The sequence below is a fragment of the Aythya marila genome, assembly GCF_965140915.1.
Source record: "Aythya marila genome assembly, chromosome: 7".
NCBI lineage: Eukaryota > Metazoa > Chordata > Aves > Anseriformes > Anatidae > Aythya > Aythya marila.
Window position 1 is genome coordinate 13087547 of NC_139048.1, and position 20731 is coordinate 13108277.

A 20731-nucleotide genomic window follows, 5' to 3' on the forward strand; every position below is an offset into this window, starting at 1 on the left:
GCTTCGCTTTGCGACGGCGCCGGAGGTGCTTTACGGCGGCGGCGAGGCGAAGCGCTGTGCTGGGGGGAGCCTGGAGGACTACAACTCCCAGCACCCCCCGCGCGCCGCCAGCCGCCGGCCCTGCGGTTGCCCCCCGGTGCCCGCCCCGAGCGATGGAGGCGGAGGCGGACGCCGGCTCCGTGCTCTCGGGCGGGGAGGGGGCGGCGGCGGCGGCGGCGGCAGCGGGGCCCGCCGAGGAGGAGCGGGAGATGGAGGGAGCCCCCAGCTGCTCGGGGTCGCGCCCCGTCCCCTTCGAGTTCGAGCGGAGCCGCTCCGAGTCCAGCGGCGACGACGAGGAGGAGGAGGACGACGACGAGGACGATGAGGAGGAGGAGATGGAGGAAGAGGAGCTCGAGGGGGACCCCGGGGCACGCTTCGGGACGGACGACGGCGAGCTCGACTCGGACGACGACCGGGAGGTAGCGGGGGGGGGGGGCCGTGAGGCGCCCAACGGCTGTAACGGCCGCGTCGCGCGGCAGGGCCCGGCTCCCGGCGTGCCCCGCGCCACCGGCGGGCGCGTGCGGCTCGAGGCGGGAGCGCTGAGGGGGGAGGGGGGGGAAGGCGCCTGGTGGCCTCAGGGTCAGCTCCCGGGGCTAAGCCAGCGGTGAAGCTGGGCTTTGGGGAGGTAACAGGTTTCTGGCAGGGAAATTCCGTGTGTACAGTCCTCATAAACGCACCTCGTAGCCAGAATTTGGAGCCCCAAAGCTTTCTTCCACGCGCTTTCCAAGTAACGGTTTTGTTTGCCACCAGTGTTCGCTTCGAGCTTGCTGATTGTGTGATGTTTTCTGACAGTTTATTCAGAATCATTTTTCCCCAAAAAAGTTGGTTTGTGGTTTGTTTTTAGGCAGTTCATGAAATAAATAGGATCATGAAATAAATTGGATTCATAAAATAAATTGGATCACCGTTCCCAAAAAAAAGGTCAATTCTAAAACTAGGCAGAAGTCTTCAAAAAAGAGCTTTATACGACAAACGATTGACCTCTTAGGAAAACCCATTTCTGTAATTTTTTCTGTAACTTTTTCATGGTTCAAGGATGTGATGTTTCAGAAGCTGCAAATGCGTAACTTATCATCTTAGCTTCTATATTTAAACTCTTATCAACTCTTTTTATTTGTAGCGGATGATCAACCTGGCAGAGTTGACCCCTTACATCCTCTGTTCCATCTGCAAAGGTTACTTTATCGATGCTACAACTATTACAGAGTGTCTGCACACCTGTGAGTACCAGTGCTTCCATTCTAAGAATCTAGATGCAAATTCAAACAAGAATCAGGTGTTCAGGTGTTCTGGCTTCACAAAGGTAATTTGCTATTGATAGTGTGCGTTGTGTTTATTCTTCTTGTGCATTTCCTTGAGGAAAATGCATTTGTGGATATGTCAAGCATCAGAAAATCATGAAGTCAGCTTAGTTACCCAAGATGAGAGGGAAGAAGGGAATATTGTGTAGAGAAAGAGCAAGTCCAAGTAAAACAAAACAAGAACAACTACATACCTTATGTTTTTAAGCAGGCTCTAAGAAAAGTTTGATAGAGTCATTGAAAGACTTTTTGTCTCTGACAAACCTTATTGACAAGTCTAAATGTAGTTGTTTCTCTTGCTTAAACAGTTAGCGTTGTATAATGGACACATGACTTAATGGATTTCTTTTCTTTACAGTTTGTAAAAGCTGCATAGTGAGACACTTCTACTATAGCAACAGATGTCCAAAATGCAATATAGTTGTACATCAGACACAGCCCCTTTATAATATCAGGTAATAAGTTGGTGCCTCTTTTGTAAGTGTAACTTCAGTCGAGTTTTGCTGTTTGCTTTTAAATGTTTCTTTCTCAGTGCCTGTACAGTGCTTTCCTATGTCAAATGAAGGAAGAGTTACAAGAGAGATATTGTGTTCTTTGTTTATGGAAGCTTAATAGCAAATGTAAAATTATTCAGTTCCTTGTTCTTTGAAAATTCTTTCCCTTTCTAGGGTTTGTTTACCCTTCCACCCTGGGTATTTTTATACGTTTGCATGGCGTTACAGATCACTGAGGTTTTAGCTATTTGTTTTGATTGTCTTTTAGACAAAGCTTTTGTTGGCATGGTTTAGCTTTTAACTACGAAAATGGAGTTTTGGTTTCTTGAGCAATTCTTGAAGGGTGGTGCCTTTTCTTTTTTTTTTTAACTTAATGGCTTCTTTTGAAGCTCTGTTGTCAGGACATGAATTAAGGCAGGTAGAGTTGCTGCGCTGTTGCTTTTATGTATGTCATATTTCAACAATATGTTTGGTGGTTTTCTCCCAGTTTGGGGTAATACAGAATGTTTTGAATTAAAGACACTCTTATTTTTATTCTCTTTGATAGGCTGGACCGGCAGCTACAAGACATAGTCTATAAATTAGTTGTCAACTTAGAGGAAAGTAAGTCCATTTCTTTATTGCCATCTAGAGTTTCAAAGCATGAGCAGAAAGAACGGTTGTTTGAAGTCTCATTTTTAACTCTTAGCTCCTTAAAGTAATTCCATAACATTTGATTTTAAATCTTAATTATCTATGCAAACTCGCATCTTTCTGGCCACAAACTACTGTTATACATAGCCATATGTACCCCAGACAGGTGAATATGTGTAGAATGAAACATGGTATGCAACAGTGTTCTGGAAGTTTTATTTTTAATTACTACAATGAAAGAGCAGTGATGTTGCAGTTAGCTTTGTTAATAAAATTCCTATTCCATGTTTAGTTGTCTGCAAGATAATATGCATTGTATTTTTAAAACAACAACTCTGTTTTTTTTGTGTTTTTCCCTGAAAAACACCAAAACAGGAAAAAGCATCCATTCTGATGATAGACCCAGCAGTCAGTGTGCTGAAGATGCTTTGTTTTGCTCTCTAATGCAACACAGGTGTTATTGTGTACAAATACACATCCAGATATTTTGTAGTCATGCTTTGTATTTTTGTATAAATAAAATAACATTCCATCTAATCAATACTTCATTCCTCTCAGCTGAGGAAAAAAGTTGCTGGGACTGACTGATTCTCTCAAATGCTTTTTTATTCTCCCCACTTCTGAGTGTTTTTTTCTGATTTATTAGGTGTGTTCACTGTCATGTGTCCATTACTGGTGGTGGACTGAGTGAAATACACGTTTAGTGGACTATATACATGGGCTATAGATGAGTAATGACAGCCAGAGGGATACTTCTTTGTGCAGTTATTTCAATATGGTTTTTGTCCAACTTACCCTTTTTTTTTTTTTTTTTTTTTTTTTCCATTTTTTACTAACAAAATCTGAGTCCAGGTATTTCCAGTAGCCCAACTTTGTATGGAATACTAGTGATAGTGGAGGTCTGTAGGCACTTGAAAAGCATTTCAGCTCTGATGAATGGAAACTGTATGGATGTTCTCAGCATCTGAAATAACATTCTAATCTTTTCTGTGTTGTTTTGGCTTCTTTTCTCAGGAGAAAAAAAGCAAATGCATGACTTTTATAAAGAAAGAGGATTAGAAGTGCCCAAACCAGGTGAGCTTTAATCATTTAGAGGACACTGTTAAGGAAATATTTACTATCCCACTTATCTTAGCTTTCCTTCAAATATTAACTCACAACTAAAGAAAACAGGCGGTAATGAAAGTATAGGATTCTTGGTTTTCATAGTTCACAAATTACACAAATAGAAGATGAAAAGAGCCACACTAAAACCCAGATTGTGGTTGGGTATTTTTACGGATTATATTTCACCTACACCCAGGAAAACATATTTAAAGTACCAGCAGATTGTATTTTCTAGCCCTTAATAAACATTGGAAGTGAAGAAGGTGGAAAAATAAGAACTTGAACATCCATAGACAGATGAGGGATTATCCTAGTTATTTTTGTCTTACTGTCAAATAAACCTCTGTTTGGAGAGATGCTGAGCTGAAAGCTAATACAACACTGGTTCAAATACCCAGGATGAAAAGTATAAACAGCTGATTTGGAAAAAAAAAAAATTAGGATGAATTTCATGGGCGCTTTTTCCCCATGAGCTCATCAGTTTTGGTTGGCGCACATTAGTGTCTTATGCTGTTTTTATTTCAAGTTGTGTTTGCATTTTGGCTATTTGAATATTTTAGCTGTCCCACAGCCAGTTCCAGCGAGCAGAGGAAGACCTCGAAAAGTTCTGGGCTCTGTGTTCCGGATCCCACCAGAGCTTGACATCTCAATACTTCTGGAATTCATCGGGTGAGTTGGGAGCAAATGTAAGAGCAAGTGGCTGATACAAGAGCTTTTAGTTTTGAGTGTGTACTTCTTCTGTCTTGAGTGGCAAGTGTGGGGGGCTGGTTTTAGCTTACTGTGCAACAGTGACTGCCAACTACAAATACCTTAGATGAGGCAGGTAAGGTTAAATATTTAAGGTGTCTTCTTATGAAAATAGATATCTAAAAAGTGTAGAGCTTTAAAACTTAGATGTATTCCTTTTATTTTCAATAAAGTAGTGTAGTCTCAGTAAATTGAATAATACCTGTCTCTTGTGCTTCCTAAATCCCTGTAGGTGGCAGTACCGTTAATGATGACTATACTAGGACTTGCTCGTGTAACTAGGGGGCTGCAACCATACATGATGACATGCTTTTATTAGCCATAAAAAACATGCATTCTGATGACACCACGCCAGAAAGGGTTGTAGCCCTTCTGAACTGGGGAAAAGGAAGCAAGGAGACATCTCTGAAATTGGCATAGTATTAATATATTGGCGTAGTATTAGTGTTTTGGGCACTACAGTACAGTTCCTTCAGGATACAGCACACAGACGTGAGTGACCAGACTACTCTACTCCTAGTTACAAAATATAGTGTCTGCCTGATGCTCTGTGTCTAGGAGAGTCTTTTTTTTCTGCTTTGCTGAGCAATATAGGTCACTTATTGCAGTCAGGTTTTTACTGTAGCCATTGTGCTACTCCAGTAGAAACATGTTCTTGATGTATTTATTAACTTCTAACATTTAGGGCTAAGGGACTTCTCTGACAAGGTGCTAGAAACTTGAGACCTACAAGGAATTTGTCAAATGCAATTGGTGGTTTGATAATTCATAAGCAGCAAGTTTTATCTGACCAAAACAAGCTAGGAAACCCAAGCAGCAAGAGCAGTAATTCCCTAAATGGTATAAATGGGACTAACAATGCTATTATTAAGTTTGCCTGACAGTTTCCAAGGCTTTATTGATTTATACTGAAGCTTTTGTATTGGGCATCGCCTTTTAGCCATAGCTTGGAGGGGTTGAGGGAGGAAATTCCAGCCCAAACATTTGAGCTGTTTTCAGGAACACAGTACGAAGAAATTGTATTGCTTTGCCCATATGCGGATTTACATGGCAGCGATTGAGAAATAGTGTAGATTAAAAGCTTTAACTGTGCAGAGAGGAAGTGGCTTGATTCTTGTGCAGCACATACCCCCTCTATGCAGACTGCTTCTCCTTTGGCTTGACTGTCTGCACAAAATGTTTGGAGAGCTCAATACATAATTACTGCAAACTAGTTTGCACAAATGATGGAAAATGAAGGCCTCACTAACTGGGAAGCTATGAGCAAAGCACATCAACTTGATTTGACTTCATGTCCTAGCTCTTTTGCATCTTATATCCAATTTTTCTGCTGCCTTGCTTCATTCAGAGCATAAAAAAAAAATTATTGTATGGATAGATTTTGATCGTGGAGGTGGGGTGGCTTATTTATTTTTTTTTTTTTAAGTGTGGTTGACCATCATGTGGCTTCCTTATTTCTTTAAATTGATAAGACAGGAGATTGTAGAAAGAAGGGCTTACAGCTAAACATCTAGGGATGGGTTCCTGCCTGTGCCATGAAAAATGCTTGTGACTCCACATAATTGACTTCTGTGGTAGTTTCCTGTATGACTGACTTGCAGGGGTGCTTCATGCTCACAAATGCAGCTTAAAGCTGTGGGAGTCATGACTAGAACAGTAGTATGAAGTGTTCTGCAGTCAAATCCAGTTTTAGATGTCTCAAACTGAGCACGTGCCATCCTTGGTTACTTTTTGACACAGTCTGTCTCAGGTTCCTCTTTTTAAACAAGGTATTATATTGCTCCTCTGCTGCGTAGGATGGTGTGGGAATACATTCAGACTTTGGAATAAGTGAGACTAGGAGGAAATTAATGCTTTCACGTTACGAGCAGGATTGTAAGTAAAGCAAAGTCACATATTGAACAAGGAGAGGAAAGCAAAGACACAGCTATTCAATGTGTATTGTCTAGAGAACATTAAAAGATCATTTTTTATTGTATTTATAACAGCTTTTCTTCTTCAATTAACATTGCATGAGCCTCATCGTATATTTAATGCAGGCTCCCAGTGGTCTTGGTGCTCAGGCATGATTTGTTACCTTGTTGGTTAAAATGTGATGAGATGGATGTATGCAGACATAACTTAAAATGTTTTGACTGAAATTTCAGTAGAAAATAATAAATCTAATGCCATTTACCCTACGTTTGTGTTGGGCTAGGAATATACATGTGGTTATTTTATTGCCTCAGCTGTGGCTGTACCTCAGGTTAGCATCTAGACAGGAGCAGGAGGGATGCTCATTCAGGGACCTGTGGCAGGTACTGCTGGGCTGGCCCGCCAGGTGGCAGAAGGAGCATGCTTACACCAACATTGCCGTGTCTGAGTGATTCCTTGCCAGTTGCAATGTAAAAATGACTTTAATAACTGAAATTAGATTTTATTCCAAGTATGTCCCTTTCAGGTTGGAACACTGTTTCTTGATCGCTCTATAGAAAGCTTCCTTAGATTATCTTGACTGCAGGATTAGATACAGTTTGAATTCAGTGTGGCAAAAGTACTTTGATTTAGATCTCTGCTGTGAAAGGCAACCACTTACTCCCCCTGTGGCCCCGGGTTATTCTCAGCAGGGACAGCTTTTTTTTTTTTTTTTTTTTTTTTTTTTCCTTTCAGAGCAAGAGAAAGTAGCCAGACACTTTAGATCTCAAAACTAATTAAACACGTACATGCCTGCTTGTGGAACAAGATGGCTTTTGAATCTGTGTTGTATTTATTTTTTCTGGTAGTTTTATTTCAAGCTTCCATTCTAGTGCTAGCAGCAAAGCAATCATGAATGTGCAAATAACATCTATAGCATGTGAAACTGTCCACTGTGTTTTCGTTATTTGTATGGAAGGAAGCACAGAAGGATTGGAACAAAAAAAGGATGATGGCTTGACATCTGTGGCAATTTATTTTTGAAACATTTTTTAGCCTTTGATCTTATCTTATACCTTATCTTTAAGGGTTAATCTGTTTTCTTCAAAGGTCAAAATCAAGCAGTTTATCTTGGCAATGAGATGTTAAGAAAGCTCTTTGTATAAAGAAAACTCAGAATAGATGGGGCAATCCAGCAGAAATTCTTACTTTGAAAGTTGATGTTGTCTATGTTATGTCTTTAGAGTATAGTAAGTAGTCTCCTGTGGCAGTGGAACTATATCAAAGAAAATGACAGCAGGAGTGGAAAAGCTTGTATGTTTGCTTCCTAGTAAATTTAAATTTCACTTCAGTGGTAGAAATTGGTGATAGTTTTTAAGTCTGTCTGATGGTTAGTATGTATTTAGAGGTGGAGTTATCTAATTACAGTAACTTGAAGTGTCATGCTAATGTGTGGTCTGCACAAGCGTTACAAGTGCTTGCTGTGCAAGCAAATGGTCAGTAGAAATATAGTTAATTTGTAGTGCTATTTGATTTTTGCCTTTTCCAATGCAGTGAAATACTGCAATTTAACCTTGCTGTGCTGTACTTGCTAAAGTAATACAAGAGTAATGGAATGTCATGAGCTGTGCTTAATTCATTGAGAATTTGATACGCTGCCCTGCAGGATGGGGGTGTGGAGCCTAGATAACAGTCACGTGCTCAGGCTGTGTAAATCAATGAACCTCTATTGAAGGCAGGTAGGAATTTGGTCATTTGCCACCCTGTGTGTGTTTTCCCTTCCAGAGAAGCACCTGCTGCTTTTCTGAGTTCCTAGATTGCATTACCATTAATCCTGTGATTATAAATAGTCTGGAAGGCCAACCACTGGCCCAGAAAGCCTCTTTAGTGGTTGGGCATGTTCTCTCAGCGGCTTTTAGGTACTGTCTGTTAAAGATCCAAACATCAAGGATAATGAAGTGTAGATGTTTAAACAGCATTAATATTACAGCCTGTTCCCATGAAAACTAATGTTAGTGTGTGTAAAAAGAGCTTTAGGATGTGTTGATTTATTTTCCATTTCATGTAGACAAACTTTAAAGTCATAAACAGCTGAATTCACAAAAAGAAATGGGGAACCAAATAAAGGCTTGGTGGGAAAGATACATATAACTTCAGAGTAATATGGTTTTATATACTAGTTTAATGAAAGGAAGAGTCTGATTCAAAAATAAGCTTGGTATGTCAGACTATTAAATCAGAAAGTCATTATTGTAAGAAAGCTTGAGGGTGTTACTAACTGTTAACCTTAGCAATATTGATTGTGTTTTCTCTTGTTTTTCAGAGCTAACGAAGGCACAGGGAATTTTAAGGTGCAGATGTGATTTGAATATTTATCTTATGCCACTATTCTCTTATTTGCTCATGTTCACTTCAGAAATATGTGTAACCTGAATGTATTTAATTTAGTTTCTTTGTTTTTCTTGCATTGAGTGCAGCCTGAACTTTCACCAGCATAGCATAAATGAATAATCCTGCATTAGAGTGCATCGTCAAGCCTATCAATGTGTAACATTACAGAGTAGGAGAATGCTTCCAAGGCTAGGAAACTAAAATTTTGTTGGGAGAGTGGGAATGATGTTGATGAAACTTCCCCTGGCTGATTCTAGGTTGTTATTCTTGCATCTCCTTCTAAAAGGTGCATTAGTATGGCTTTTCTTAAAATCCTGAACAATGGTGTAGTCATTCTCGTACGAAACTGTTTTTGAAGAAGATTGCCTAATTGCAGTGAAAAGCTCACCTAGGTTATTCAGAGGAAGCATTACCCAAAGCACAAAAATGGTCTAATTTGTGATATGATTGAAATTTAAACAAGAAAAATGATGCAAGTTTTGTGGACAGTATGATGCACTTCCTTAGTCTGCAGCAAATTTATTCTTTTCTACATCCTTTCACTAACAAAATTAGTTGTCTGAATGGTGGTCATTCTGCTAAACAACAAATAGCATTCCCAGTCCTCGCCAAAGAATGTCTCTTCTTCCAGTATAGATCATATGACTGAGCTGAATTGGTGTTTAAAAAAAAAAAAAAAGAAAAAAAAAAAGAAAAAGCTGTAGATTAACTGCACATTGTGTACTGCCATAATTATTTCATAGGCTGTAATTAGAGATGTGCACAGTATCTCATTCCACTGTTTTGGCTAAACATTTAGAAAAAGATTCTATTCAGGAGCAAGAAGGAGATATAATTAAAAATTATGCAGTGTATGTTGCATTTTATCTTTCATTGTATCAATTGTAGGAATCAAAAGATAGAATAGCACAGAATATAAGAGCATTTTACTGGTATTGTTAGCAGCAAAACTCCAATTTTACTGTTGAAGAATTTGATCAAAAAGTGTGTTACTAATGGAAATATGGATTGTCTTCATTCCATTTTTTAATCAATTTCCTTTGTTTTCAGCTGAGTTGATCTTTAAATAAGGATATTCTCAGGCACAAATCTGAAGTACTGGGTATGACTGCAGTTACTCCTGCTCTCTTTAATACTAATCACATTTGTTATTATCAGAGCTTAGCAAGCAATTTCAAACTCTCAAAGAAGTAACATTTAATATTCAAAAAGAGTTTAAATAGAAATTAATATGTAGAAGGGGAGCAATGTTCCTGAAAATGTACATGGATAATTTTCATCACCTGTTATACCCCTGCACCCATGCAGCATTTTGTTACTCTTTTTTTTCTCATTACCTGTCATGCTACTCTTTGATGTTTTTATATTTTTTAATCTTTTTACCTTTATATCACCTGCCATACTTCCTGGATCTTATTTGCCCTTCTCTCTGGTTTGTTTTTCATCCTGTTCATTTTGGACCCAACAAGAATAACCGTAGGGCAATTCAACCGTTTTATTAACTTATGTTTTCTGATATTAATGCTTGTGTCAGATACTTATTTTGCCGGATAGTCTTAAGTGCATGCCATTCCTACAGGAATAGTTTTGCCTTTAAAAAAAAATACTTGCTCTAACATCATTAAGGAGTGTTTGTGACTCAGAAAAGTGATTTTGTGTCTTTCCCATTTAAGCCATAGTGTACCTCCATTCACTTTAACTCCAGTGTTCTGAAGATGTAGAAGGTGAAAAGCTGCCCACCTTTACTCACAGTGAATAGCTCTGTACTGCTTATAATCCTACTGTCCATAGACTAAAGTGCCATTCTGCCTTTGTGCGTATTTAGATTCCTGCATGATTTTTAAGAAATACTGCATCTTCTAACTAATATTCATTCTGCAGTATTTTCAAATTCCTTATTGCATGTTAACTTCCTGCGTCAGTGTATTTCTTCCCTACATTTTGTCTGTATTTTCATGCCTTTTTTTGTATTTTACGATCAAGAGGTTTACTCATCAGCCTTCCAAATCCTTCTTATGCATTTTCACAAAACATACCCTGGTCCTTTTTTAGCATTATTTTTTCTTTAATTATTTATCAGCCATATCTTTCTGAACTACACATTGAACTTCATATATGAAGGGTTTCCTTTTTGTCTTTTTTTTTTTTTTTTTTTTTTTTCTCCTGGGGGTGGAAGGAGAGAACAGGTTATAAGGCTTTTGGCTATAAACCATGATTTATATATGCAGCAAGCATAAATCCAGCATCATCAAGTTTGCATTAGCTTAGGTCAGGTCTGACTGGCATTTCTAGCTCTTATACATTAATAAATCAAACTATTGTTCCAAAAACACAGTTACAACATATCTTAATTTGTGATTGAATTCAGGGGTAGTCTTTGACCCCCTTCCCATCTACCTTTTTTTCAAATTAAAAGAATATGATGAACCTGGCTAGTAAATCACAGCTGTTCAGAAGTTAACATAAAAATCCAATTAATTGACACAAAAGGAAATCCATTTATTACTCTGAACTCAGTCATCTGCTCTGTCTTTGTGCCTGTTTGCTTGGCTGCCTGTATCAGCAGTCAGCTGTTTTAAAATTTTATCCACAGAGAAGAAACCCATTAAAATTGTGGAGGCTGACATAATAAATGTCATCTTGTTGCAGTCCTTGCTATGAAAGTATTTAGAAATTATGCAAAATGGTTTCAGACCAGTCTTGCCCTTGTGTTCCGCATAGTAGTTTATTTTAATTGATTCTAGAATGTCACGGACTGTTAAATCTATTCTAGCCCGAGTCATAATACTTCTAGCATGTCAAGGAACTTGAGATCCTTTGGTTACAAAATGATACGGTTTACCTATTTGAATTCATGTTTGATGCAAAAGCCTGATTTGTGGAAAAGAAGCAAATTTTAGGAAGTCTCTTGTGATTCTGAGTAATTGCTTTCTGGGACTGAAGGGGAGCAGAGTTCTTAAAAAGCTGCGTAATACCAATTTCTGTGCTGAATTTAAAGGAAATCTTATTCTCCACTACTTCAATAGTAAAATAGGACTGAAGTCAATAGGTAGTTATTTTTTGTTTAAAATAGCAGGAAGTTTGAACGTGAAGTCTGTTAATATATATTTAGTCTCTTCTGTATGAGGTAATCTGGAAGTATATCAAAGAAAGGTCCAAAACTTAAGCTGTCTTCAGCAGTTACTGGGCCTTCAGTCAGGTTTGGAGTTTGCCAGGGATGATGGCTGAAAATGTACAGGGTCTTAACATCTTGCATTTATTCTTTACAGCCTTTGGAGAAGAAGTTTGTGCGTGTTTCAGGGGAGGCAACAATTGGACATGTGGAGAAGTTCCTCAGAAGAAAAATGGATCTGGACCCTGCTTGTCAGGTATGCCACTTGTAAGGGCACGTATGAGTTTGCTGTGATCAATGTAATGCCTATGTTTCTGTTGCTCGTTAGAGTGTAGAAGTAACATTAGGGTTTTTGAGTAAGTATTCTGTTGAAGTGTTGTGATTCTCAAGGAATAGCTCTCCCACCTAATTTGCAACGTGTTTTAAGTTCTCGTTATTATTTGCATAGAGTTTCTAAAGTGCCATGTAAGATTTCAGCAGGCAAAATTCAAAATCTTTCAAAATCAAGCTATACCTGTGTTCTGGATGTCTTTCAGATTTTGTGATCTTGAGATCGCCTACTAGAGGTAACTTGAGAATTTTTTTTTTCCTGTTAGTTACTTTCTGCTTGGACTTCACCACTTTGCAACTCACTGTTAGTGAGTAAATGTTACTGTGTCTTAGCTGATAATTTCATAGACTTCCTTTCCAAAAAATTATTTTTTGAGTAATTTTTAGACCCTGAAACAGATGGTTTCTGGTACCTTTTGAAAAGAAAATCACAGCTAAGGGAAATGAAAAGCTTTGCTAGCTTTTGAATAGCTAGCCCAGATACTCATGCTAACCTCCAAAATGTTTTCTTTGTCCTTCCCTGGATAATATGGGTTGGCATAGAAACTATTGATTTGAGATCTAGTGCTTTCTAGGCCAGATTTCCCCTTGGGATTAATCTTATGAGGAATGTCCCTTATATGACAGCTTTCCATTTTAACTTCAGCTTACTTGGTAAGCATTAACTTACAGTAGCCTGTTATCATATTTGTTACATAAATAGCTCAGTAAATGTCACTTCATGAAAATAATTGCCATAATGGAAAGGCTGCTTTATTTTAATACAAATTTTAAAAGCTGTGACCGAGTTATTAAGAGGATACACCTTCAATTTTCCTTTCAACAAAAGGTGAAGTTAAATTTCCCACTGTCTCACTAGGAGTCAGTACTAGTTGGCTTCAAATTTACCAGCCAGTCAAGACTATAGTAGATCTATACCACTTCTGTTGCTGGTGCATCCTTAATAATAGAATATATTAATTCTTTTTAAGCCACAAGGATTGCTGTGAGACATACATTTTGCAACTGCTTTCCATGCTGAACTAGGATTTCTTTTTCATTGTATATTTTAATATTTTTGTCCTAGCAGAATGAACTCAAGCATAACAATTAGCTAGCAGAAATTCTGCCTTAGGTGCTAGAATTTGATGATTAGACATTTGGCATTCTGAGCACTATGAGGAGGTGAATGAGAGAAAATTCCAAATCTATTAGAAGGCACTGATGTTTAATGACTACTGTTTGAAACTGGAGCAGCAGGAGGATGAGCAGTGGGATATTTTTGAAACAAGATTTCTCATTCTGTTTGGAAAGCTCATCAGCAGTTGCCCTTATGTCTGTTTATATTGTATATTGGGTAAATAGATTATATTTTCTGTAAAAATAGAACAAATAAAGTGTGTCTGTATGCACACTATGTACCAGTGAGAACAAAATTGAATTTTCAGTACTTTATGGTACAAAAATTATGTAAGTAGTCTTATGAAACAGAAGTAATTGAACTCATCACTGGAAAGCAAAGCAGATATGTCTGTCCTTCTAGACTAATAAATCTAGAAGCTAGAATGCAAGGGAAACAGGAAAAATAACTTTAACCAGCTTTCAAAAACAAAAAGATAGGTTTCTTAAAAAGCCCAAATGTTGATGTTAAATATACATACGTATATATGGATCAATATCTAATCAATTTTTAATGTTATATCCAGGCTTTTTCTTGCTGCTTCCTCCTAGAATCTAAAAGGAGAAGTAATATGCAATTTACATCTTCTGCACATTTTGGAACTATTATTTAAGATTAAGTCTAGCATGGATGAAGTATTCTGCATTATTCTCACACTATATAGATGAAGTAAATAAGCCTGTTCTGAGTCTCTAAGGATTAGAATTCTTGTGTTCCAGTTTCTGAGAATAATAACCTGCCAGCGTGAGCAGACCTAAATCTTTTCATGAAGAACAGGAGAGAGATAGTGGGTCAGAATGCAGAAGAGCATAAATACAGACAAATTGCACTGAAGCACAAAGTACATTCTATCGTGGAAGACTATATAAGAGAAACCATGGAAGAGTACATGTAATGATACTGCAGTATGCTTCCTGACTAGTTCAGTGGCAAAGCATAATCTTGCTCGTTGCTGAAAGCTGTGGAACGGCATGTTGTCAGTGCTCTTAATTCTGAGGTTTGGTCATTGTAATTCAGGTGACAGCCCTCTGGTTTCCACATCCAGGAATTGCTGATAAGGAGAATACAACCGAGCTGCAGTTGTGAGAGAGACAGTGCTGTGTTAGCTGCTCTAATAAGGAAACTTATTTTTCATAATACCTCATTCAGAATACCTCAGTCTGAATCTATTTTTTCCCAAAGTAACAGTCTTTGTGGGCAGTTACTTAACAGAAGTGCCACCTCCAGAATTGCAGGCATCACTGACATAGTTTAGCTGCAGTAGAGGACGTTACTTAGAATTGCAGAGTACGCCCTTCACTGGCATCACAGAAGTATTGATTGCATTTTGAAGGACTGTGTGAAAAGTATTTGCTGACAGAGGCATACAGTGAGCTTAATCTTTTTTATTCAAACCCTTCCTCCAAGCAGTCTTGTTAAGCAGAGTTATTCATACATTTTCTCACTCACGGTAAGAGTGAGGGAAGCACTGGCTCATTTCTTGCCAGTAGCACTGACAACTTGCCCTTTTTTTGCAGCTGATGAATGACTGAGGATGTTTGTGGGATCATTTTAATATGTAATCTAAATTCCCATTGAATCCATCACAGCTATTCCTAAACAGTTTTTTAGTGGAAATGCCCAACTGGGGCTGAACCAAACCGTCTTCTCTGATGCGAAAGTGAGCCCCAATCTGGGGAGTGCATTTGGGCTGTGCATGCTAAACGCATTTGAACAGCAAAGGTGAAGATGCCTATAGCATCAAAAACACTAGAATTCAACTCTTTCAAACAATGTTGGGTTTACTTTATGAAATATCAAATGTAAAGGGCTTAGATGCTGTTTTACTAGTCTAAGGGTAGGTTGAACTTGACTGTTTTTGTGGGCTTTCACAGGTAGACATAATATGTGGTGATCACCTACTAGAACACTACCAGACGCTGAGGGAAATCCGGCAAGTCATAGGAGAGAGTGCTGTACAGGTACGTATGGCAGCTGGGGCTTTGTGCTAAGTTTTCTGGTTTAAATTAGAATATTTTTTAAACTATTAGGTAACACTAACTTGCCTGAAGAAATCACTTAGAAAATCTTTTCAGCTTATGCAAAATGTTCTTTATGTTTTGGTTTGGTTTTTGAGTACAGTCACTGTTAGAGGAGAAAATTACCTGTTTCGAATTGCTTTTTTTTCCATTTGCAAGTTCATTCACGTCAGCAATTACTCTTTTTGCTGAGGAAAAGTGGGTTCAGAAAGGCAGATAAGTTTCAGTTTGTCAAAGAATGCATGTTCAAATTTATGCCTTTGGCAGTATTTATATTGGAAGAGTTTCTCAGAATTCAGTGCAGCATAACATACATCGTGATTTGTTTTTCTGGGCTGTCATCGCTGTAATGTTTTAGGTGGTTTTAGTCCTAAAGAGTTATTAAATGCTCATAGTGGTTTTGATTTTTGGGTTTGTCTTTTTTGCATACTGAGCAGCAATGTGTAATGCTGTCTCAGAGCATGACTGAACTAAAAGGTACAAGGTAGTGGGATTTACCTGTTCAGAATTATTACGTGCCTTTCTGACAAGTGTTGGAAGATTAAATGTTCAACCTTCTTCAAGGTTGTCTGATTTTTTCCCAGCTTTGGGACTAAAGTTTGGTAAAATAAGTATTCCTAATACAGACCCCATAGTAACTTATTTGTATTGCTGTAATTGGAGTGAATAGGTAACTGTTCTTAGTGGTTGAATATAAATGACTAACATGATAATTTTTGAGTACTTGATAGAAGGCTTTAAAAAAATCTTGTTTTACTTCACACGTCTGTTTTTAATCATGTTAAGTGCACTTATGTTCAGCAAGTACAGTTTTACAATAAATTTGTTATAGCCTCGTAGATTTAAAGATACTTTAAGGTTTATGAAATGGAGTTTGTTGGTTGAGCCTTTCTAATTAGCTTGAAATGTGATTTTTAACTCTAGTTAGGGAAGAAAAATACAAATGTTACTGCACAGAATTAATATGAAAAGAAGTAACTGCTTAATTTTTAAAACTAAAGCTTCAGAAATTTACTGCAAGGAGTAAATTTCCTGCAAAGACTGACAGAAATTTCTGAAAGGCTCAATTTTGCTACCAAGCATTGAGATCTGCCTGTGATCGAGAGTTTCCTCAAGTAGCTGAGGAAGGAAGCTTGTTGTTAATTACACAGGCATATAATTTCTTCCCTGCATTACCTTCGTCCCCTCTGCTGCACAAATGCAACATGAGCCAAGCTGCTGGTTATTTTCTCCTGTCTGAAATTGTCCTTCTCAAGGCTCTGCGTCACTGATGGGTATAATGAGCTCACACATGGGAAAAGCTAAAGAGAGTAGATTCTTTTATGTCCCTGGCCCTTGGCACAGAGGTCTTGCAGATTATACTGCTCTCTTTGTAACTCTCACCTTTTTGTAACCCAATCTCATTGTGTTTTTTTAGCGTCTCCTGAGCTAGGCAGTAAGAGCTGTGATCTGATTTAATTAGCGTGACCCTCTAGCGCGCATCTGGTATGAAAGTGCTTTACTCTTTGCTGTGGGGATATTGAATTTGGAAAGTGGGGTGCTTCTTGTCACTGCTGCTCTTAAAACATCAAAAAGTGCATATGCTACGATTTTTCTGTCATTCAGCTTATATTAGTTTATATTAGGGTTTAACAGGCAGGATTTTTTCCATTTTAGGACAGGTCTACAAGTTTCTGGGGGGTTGCTGTAAGAAGGGTTTACACTTCTCTCCTTTTTTTTTTTTTTTTTTTTTTTTTTTTTTTTTTTTTTTTTTTACTTTGGGCACATATGAGTTATTCTGATTTGAGATCTGTAATAAGCCTCATTTTCAGTTTGGATTTCCTTTTCGGAATAGTATCTAGAAAAAATAGCTGAACAGACATAAAAATGTATAATATCTAAAAAGAGGCCAATTACAGAGTAAGCAATACCAGTACTGGGTTAAGTCTCAGCAATTAAGTAATTGCATTGGCTTGGCCTTTTGGTTTAAGAAGGATATATCCTGTGTAAATAGCTAACTTCTTGAAATGTCTTATTGCCAAATACATCCATTTGAAAGCTCATTAATCAAAGAATACATTGTAGCATTTTTTCTTGAAAATCTTTATTTTCTTTAAGCAACTTTTTCATAGAGGAAAATTGTTTTGATCACAGTTCTCTGAAAGGAATTTTGAATGTGCTTTATTTTTTCTATGGAAGTAGCCAGCAGGCACAATGAGTATAAATACGGCTTTGTAGAGGTATAGCAACATACTCTGTGCCAAGAGGTTGGTAAGTAACTTCAAAGGACTTGTTTCACCTAACAAGAAGTGAAGACAAGTATCTCCTATCAACACTTTGTAGTGTAGTCATCCCACTTTGTTAGGCATAGAGTAAATGTTGTTTTTGACACTTCATATAAAAGACTACTTTGACCCACTTTTCTGCATTTTAATCCCTTTGAATCATTGGACACAACGATATCAGTCATATGATCAAGACTGGAGATCAGAACAAAGCGTTTGGATTTTATTTCCCTTGGATTTGACTTGCAGATGCCAAAGTTTATGGATTTGAAAGTGACTGAGCAAGTTTGTGGGTTTTTTAAATGCAGTCCTTCACACAGAACTGTGGAACTTCTGTGGAACATATCTCAGGTCCTAATGTTAATGGATAAAACATCAAAACCAAAATACGGTAGAAATTCTAATGTGTCAGCTGTGATTAATGCATTTCTCTCTTCAAAAGAAAACATTTACTAAAGCCTGTCCATATAAATAGGTCTAACGTGACAAGTCAGATTCCCAGGGGATCAGTAGCAGGAACAGGTTTCAGAGGTGGAAGCAGACTAACTGCTAGACCTTTCACCAGCTGTGCGTGTGAATTAAGTGACATAAGTAAGACATTAATGAGTCAGGAAGTATCCCATCTCACAAGTGAAAGGTTCTTTTGTTAACTTCAGTAGAAGCATGGGGATTTAAGAAGTGTTTAGTTGTGCATCTAGAATTAGGAAGAAATGGTAAGCTGGCACCATAAGTTCTCTAACTATTTCTGCATAAGGAAAAAACTGACAATTATATTTAATGTGTTACTGACATATTCAAGACTCTGGCTAACTTGTAGAGATGTAAACAATGCTTTTCTATTTAAGAATAAGAAGTTTAACTTTTGATATGATCTGTTATATTGTCTTTCTAGCTTAAGTTATCCCAGTTGCTAAAGGTAATAGAGCTGCAAGAAGGTAGAGCCACCAGTGAATTTAATAAAATTAACATTAAAAGTTGGAATCTGAGTTCCATGCTCAGGCAACTATGTGTTTCCTCCCTCTTTTCCTGCATTCTCTTTCTGTGTCTTTTTGACTTTCAGTGTCCTGAGTTAATGACCAGATTTTGGCAGCTCCTTCTAGAGCTATTTAAGTGATTTATTCTGCCTCGTAGTATCATGTGGAAAGCAATATAAGTTGTAAAGGGAGCCTATTATATGAAAATGAGACAATTCCATTATAACGCTTAAAAATTGCATTCCTCTTATGGAAGCGGAATGCTCTGAAATGAGTGAGGTTGAAGCTGCAGTTCTGCCATGCAAGTGTCATACTGGGCTGTGATGAAAATGCCTCATGGAGAAGGTAAAGTGATATGATAACACAGTTTATCTCTCTTCTCTCTAGGATGGCTTACTTGTACTGCACTATGGCCTCGTGGTGTCTCCGCTAAACATAACCTAGATTGCTAATACATCAGAAGGTGAAAGAATGCAAAGTCCTCAAGCTTCTTCACTGCTGTTTCTCACCAAAGAAGGCCATCATGTTTTCTGTGACAGGAAGCAAGTAAAAGGAACCACTGCTAACTGCTGTATGCTTGTAATTTAACATCTGACTTTATCACTGTTTTAAAAAAAAAAAAAAAAAAGCTTCTGTAGGTACAGCTGTGGATGTTGCTATGCTTTGTGTTAAAAATGACTGTCTTAAATTCACTCAGCTCAGGGACTTTAAACGCTCAGAGTTGCTGCATTTCTTTAAATACTTCCTAAAACCACAAGATCTCATGGGGTGAGCAGCCCTTTTCCTCTAAGCTATGGGATTTGCTTACTTTCTAAGTGTCTAGCTAGAATAGTGCTCTCAGGGATGATCTTCAGTGGGCAGTATAATGTATTCTGGGGAAGAGACAGTCATTTGGTAGAAAAAGTGAATGGTGATCATTTGTCTTCAGATGTGATTTAGTGAGAAGGGAACTCTTGAAATACAGACCAAAATAGGTAGAAAATAATGTATCACAAACATTTTTTCCAGAAGTAGCATTAAATTTACTTGTTTTTCTTCAAGAAAAACAATTTTGTTTGCACTGGAGATAAATTTGCTGGTAGCTTGACTTATACCAAATGGTGGATTGTACATCTCCACTCTTAATGGAGATGAGCTGGCTGTAAGCTGTTTAAACTATGCATGGAAAAGAAAACGTAGCACCTCTTTCTACCTGCTTGCTGTATTTACAATAATCACTGTCAGCTTGATTTTGCTGTCACGTAAAATCTGTCAAATGACTTGACTAGCAAAAACACAGGTTCTTTAATTTTAGCACCCATCTTTCTAGCAGCAGTGAAAAAATAGTAGCTTTTTCCACGCCTTCTAATGTGTATTAGTGCAGACCAGGTTTGAGTATGTTAAATAACAAAATACGTGCCTATCACTACTACCAGATTTCCAGAAGACAATAGATATCTTTTTTTATATATAAAAAAAAAAATAATAACATAAAAATGCTAGGGTTTTGTGATAATTATATCTCAAGTTCTGTGTAAGATTTCCATTGTTTCTTGTGCAGCATTAAGGATCAGAGCTTTGTATGTTACGGTCTTGCTGCGCTCTCAGTCATAAACATGGGAGAGAGCTGTGAAAGCTGCTGTTAGGTACCAGGCTCCCTCGATGGTCAATGTAGTGAAGGGGGTGGAGATCCCTTTGTAAGGCGTTTCAGAGTGCCTAAGCTAGCTCAAAAGCATTTGCTCCCTGTCACGTTCACTGCTATGCTGTCAACCTAGGAATACTGGGATCTTTTGTCTAAAAAATGCTTTCATGAATCCTTCCTCAGGTCTTTACAATAAATGTTCAGTTTTGCCTGTGAAGATGACACCGTAAGATAAAGTCTTAGTGGAAGTAATTCCCGTGATGCTTCTAAAAAAATTAACAAACATTTATAACTATGGTTTCCTATTTTACTTTCAAAGTTTGTACAAACTTAGTGCTTAAAATGCAGCAGAAAATGGGATTATTTTGTAAACACTTTGTGAGTTGTGTTGATAAGAGATTATATATTGTAACAGTAAAATAAAGTTTATTTTAGCCAATTTTAAATTGAGCTCTCGTATTTCCATTCTGTGCTACCTCTGTCAGCCTCAAAATTGTAGCAATTTAATATTGAAACTGCTGGATGTTCTCTGGGGTTGTTAGAATCACAAACTTCAGTTTAATGGTGAAAGGTAATTTAATACCAGAATCTCCAATTGATTTTTCAACATAGATACAAGGCCTATGTAGTTACAAGACTTTTTTTGTG

At 37.8% G+C, this 20731-nt stretch overlaps 1 protein-coding gene across 4 annotated transcripts; it reads left to right on the top strand.

Moving 5' to 3' along the window:
* Positions 1 to 3: 3 nt before the first annotated feature.
* PCGF6 (polycomb group ring finger 6) lies at positions 4 to 20529 on the top strand. Of its 4 annotated transcripts, XR_014317903.1 has the most exons (11): positions 44 to 458; positions 1160 to 1259; positions 1699 to 1795; positions 2382 to 2437; positions 3482 to 3541; positions 4135 to 4243; positions 8538 to 8565; positions 11875 to 11973; positions 15081 to 15167; positions 16642 to 16709; positions 18850 to 20529. XR_014317903.1 is itself a non-coding variant. In XM_082764724.1 (10 exons), exons 1-10 carry the CDS (start codon positions 153 to 155, stop codon positions 18904 to 18906), a joined length of 999 nt encoding a protein of 332 aa, XP_082620850.1. In that variant the 5' UTR covers positions 4 to 152; the 3' UTR covers positions 18907 to 20529. The 4 variants fall into 4 exon arrangements, 1 of the variants encoding a protein (XP_082620850.1); XM_082764724.1 differs by lacking the exon at positions 16642 to 16709 and having other exon boundaries at positions 4 to 458; XR_014317901.1 differs by lacking the exon at positions 8538 to 8565 and having other exon boundaries at positions 41 to 458.
* Positions 20530 to 20731: the final 202 nt, after the last annotated feature.

What these genes read in the sequence shown, in the direction of transcription:
- PCGF6 (XM_082764724.1), top strand. Translation starts at nt 153, where the DNA reads ATGGAGGCGGAGGCGGACGCCGGCTCCGTGCTCTCGGGCGGGGAGGGG. An exon ending in ATTAGAAGTGCCCAAACCAG is followed by an intron (nt 3,542 to 4,134) that starts GTGAGCTTTAAT and finishes TGAATATTTTAG; the next exon opens with CTGTCCCACAGCCAGTTCCA. An exon ending in AAGGCACAGGGAATTTTAAG is followed by an intron (nt 8,566 to 11,874) that starts GTGCAGATGTGA and finishes TATTCTTTACAG; the next exon opens with CCTTTGGAGAAGAAGTTTGT.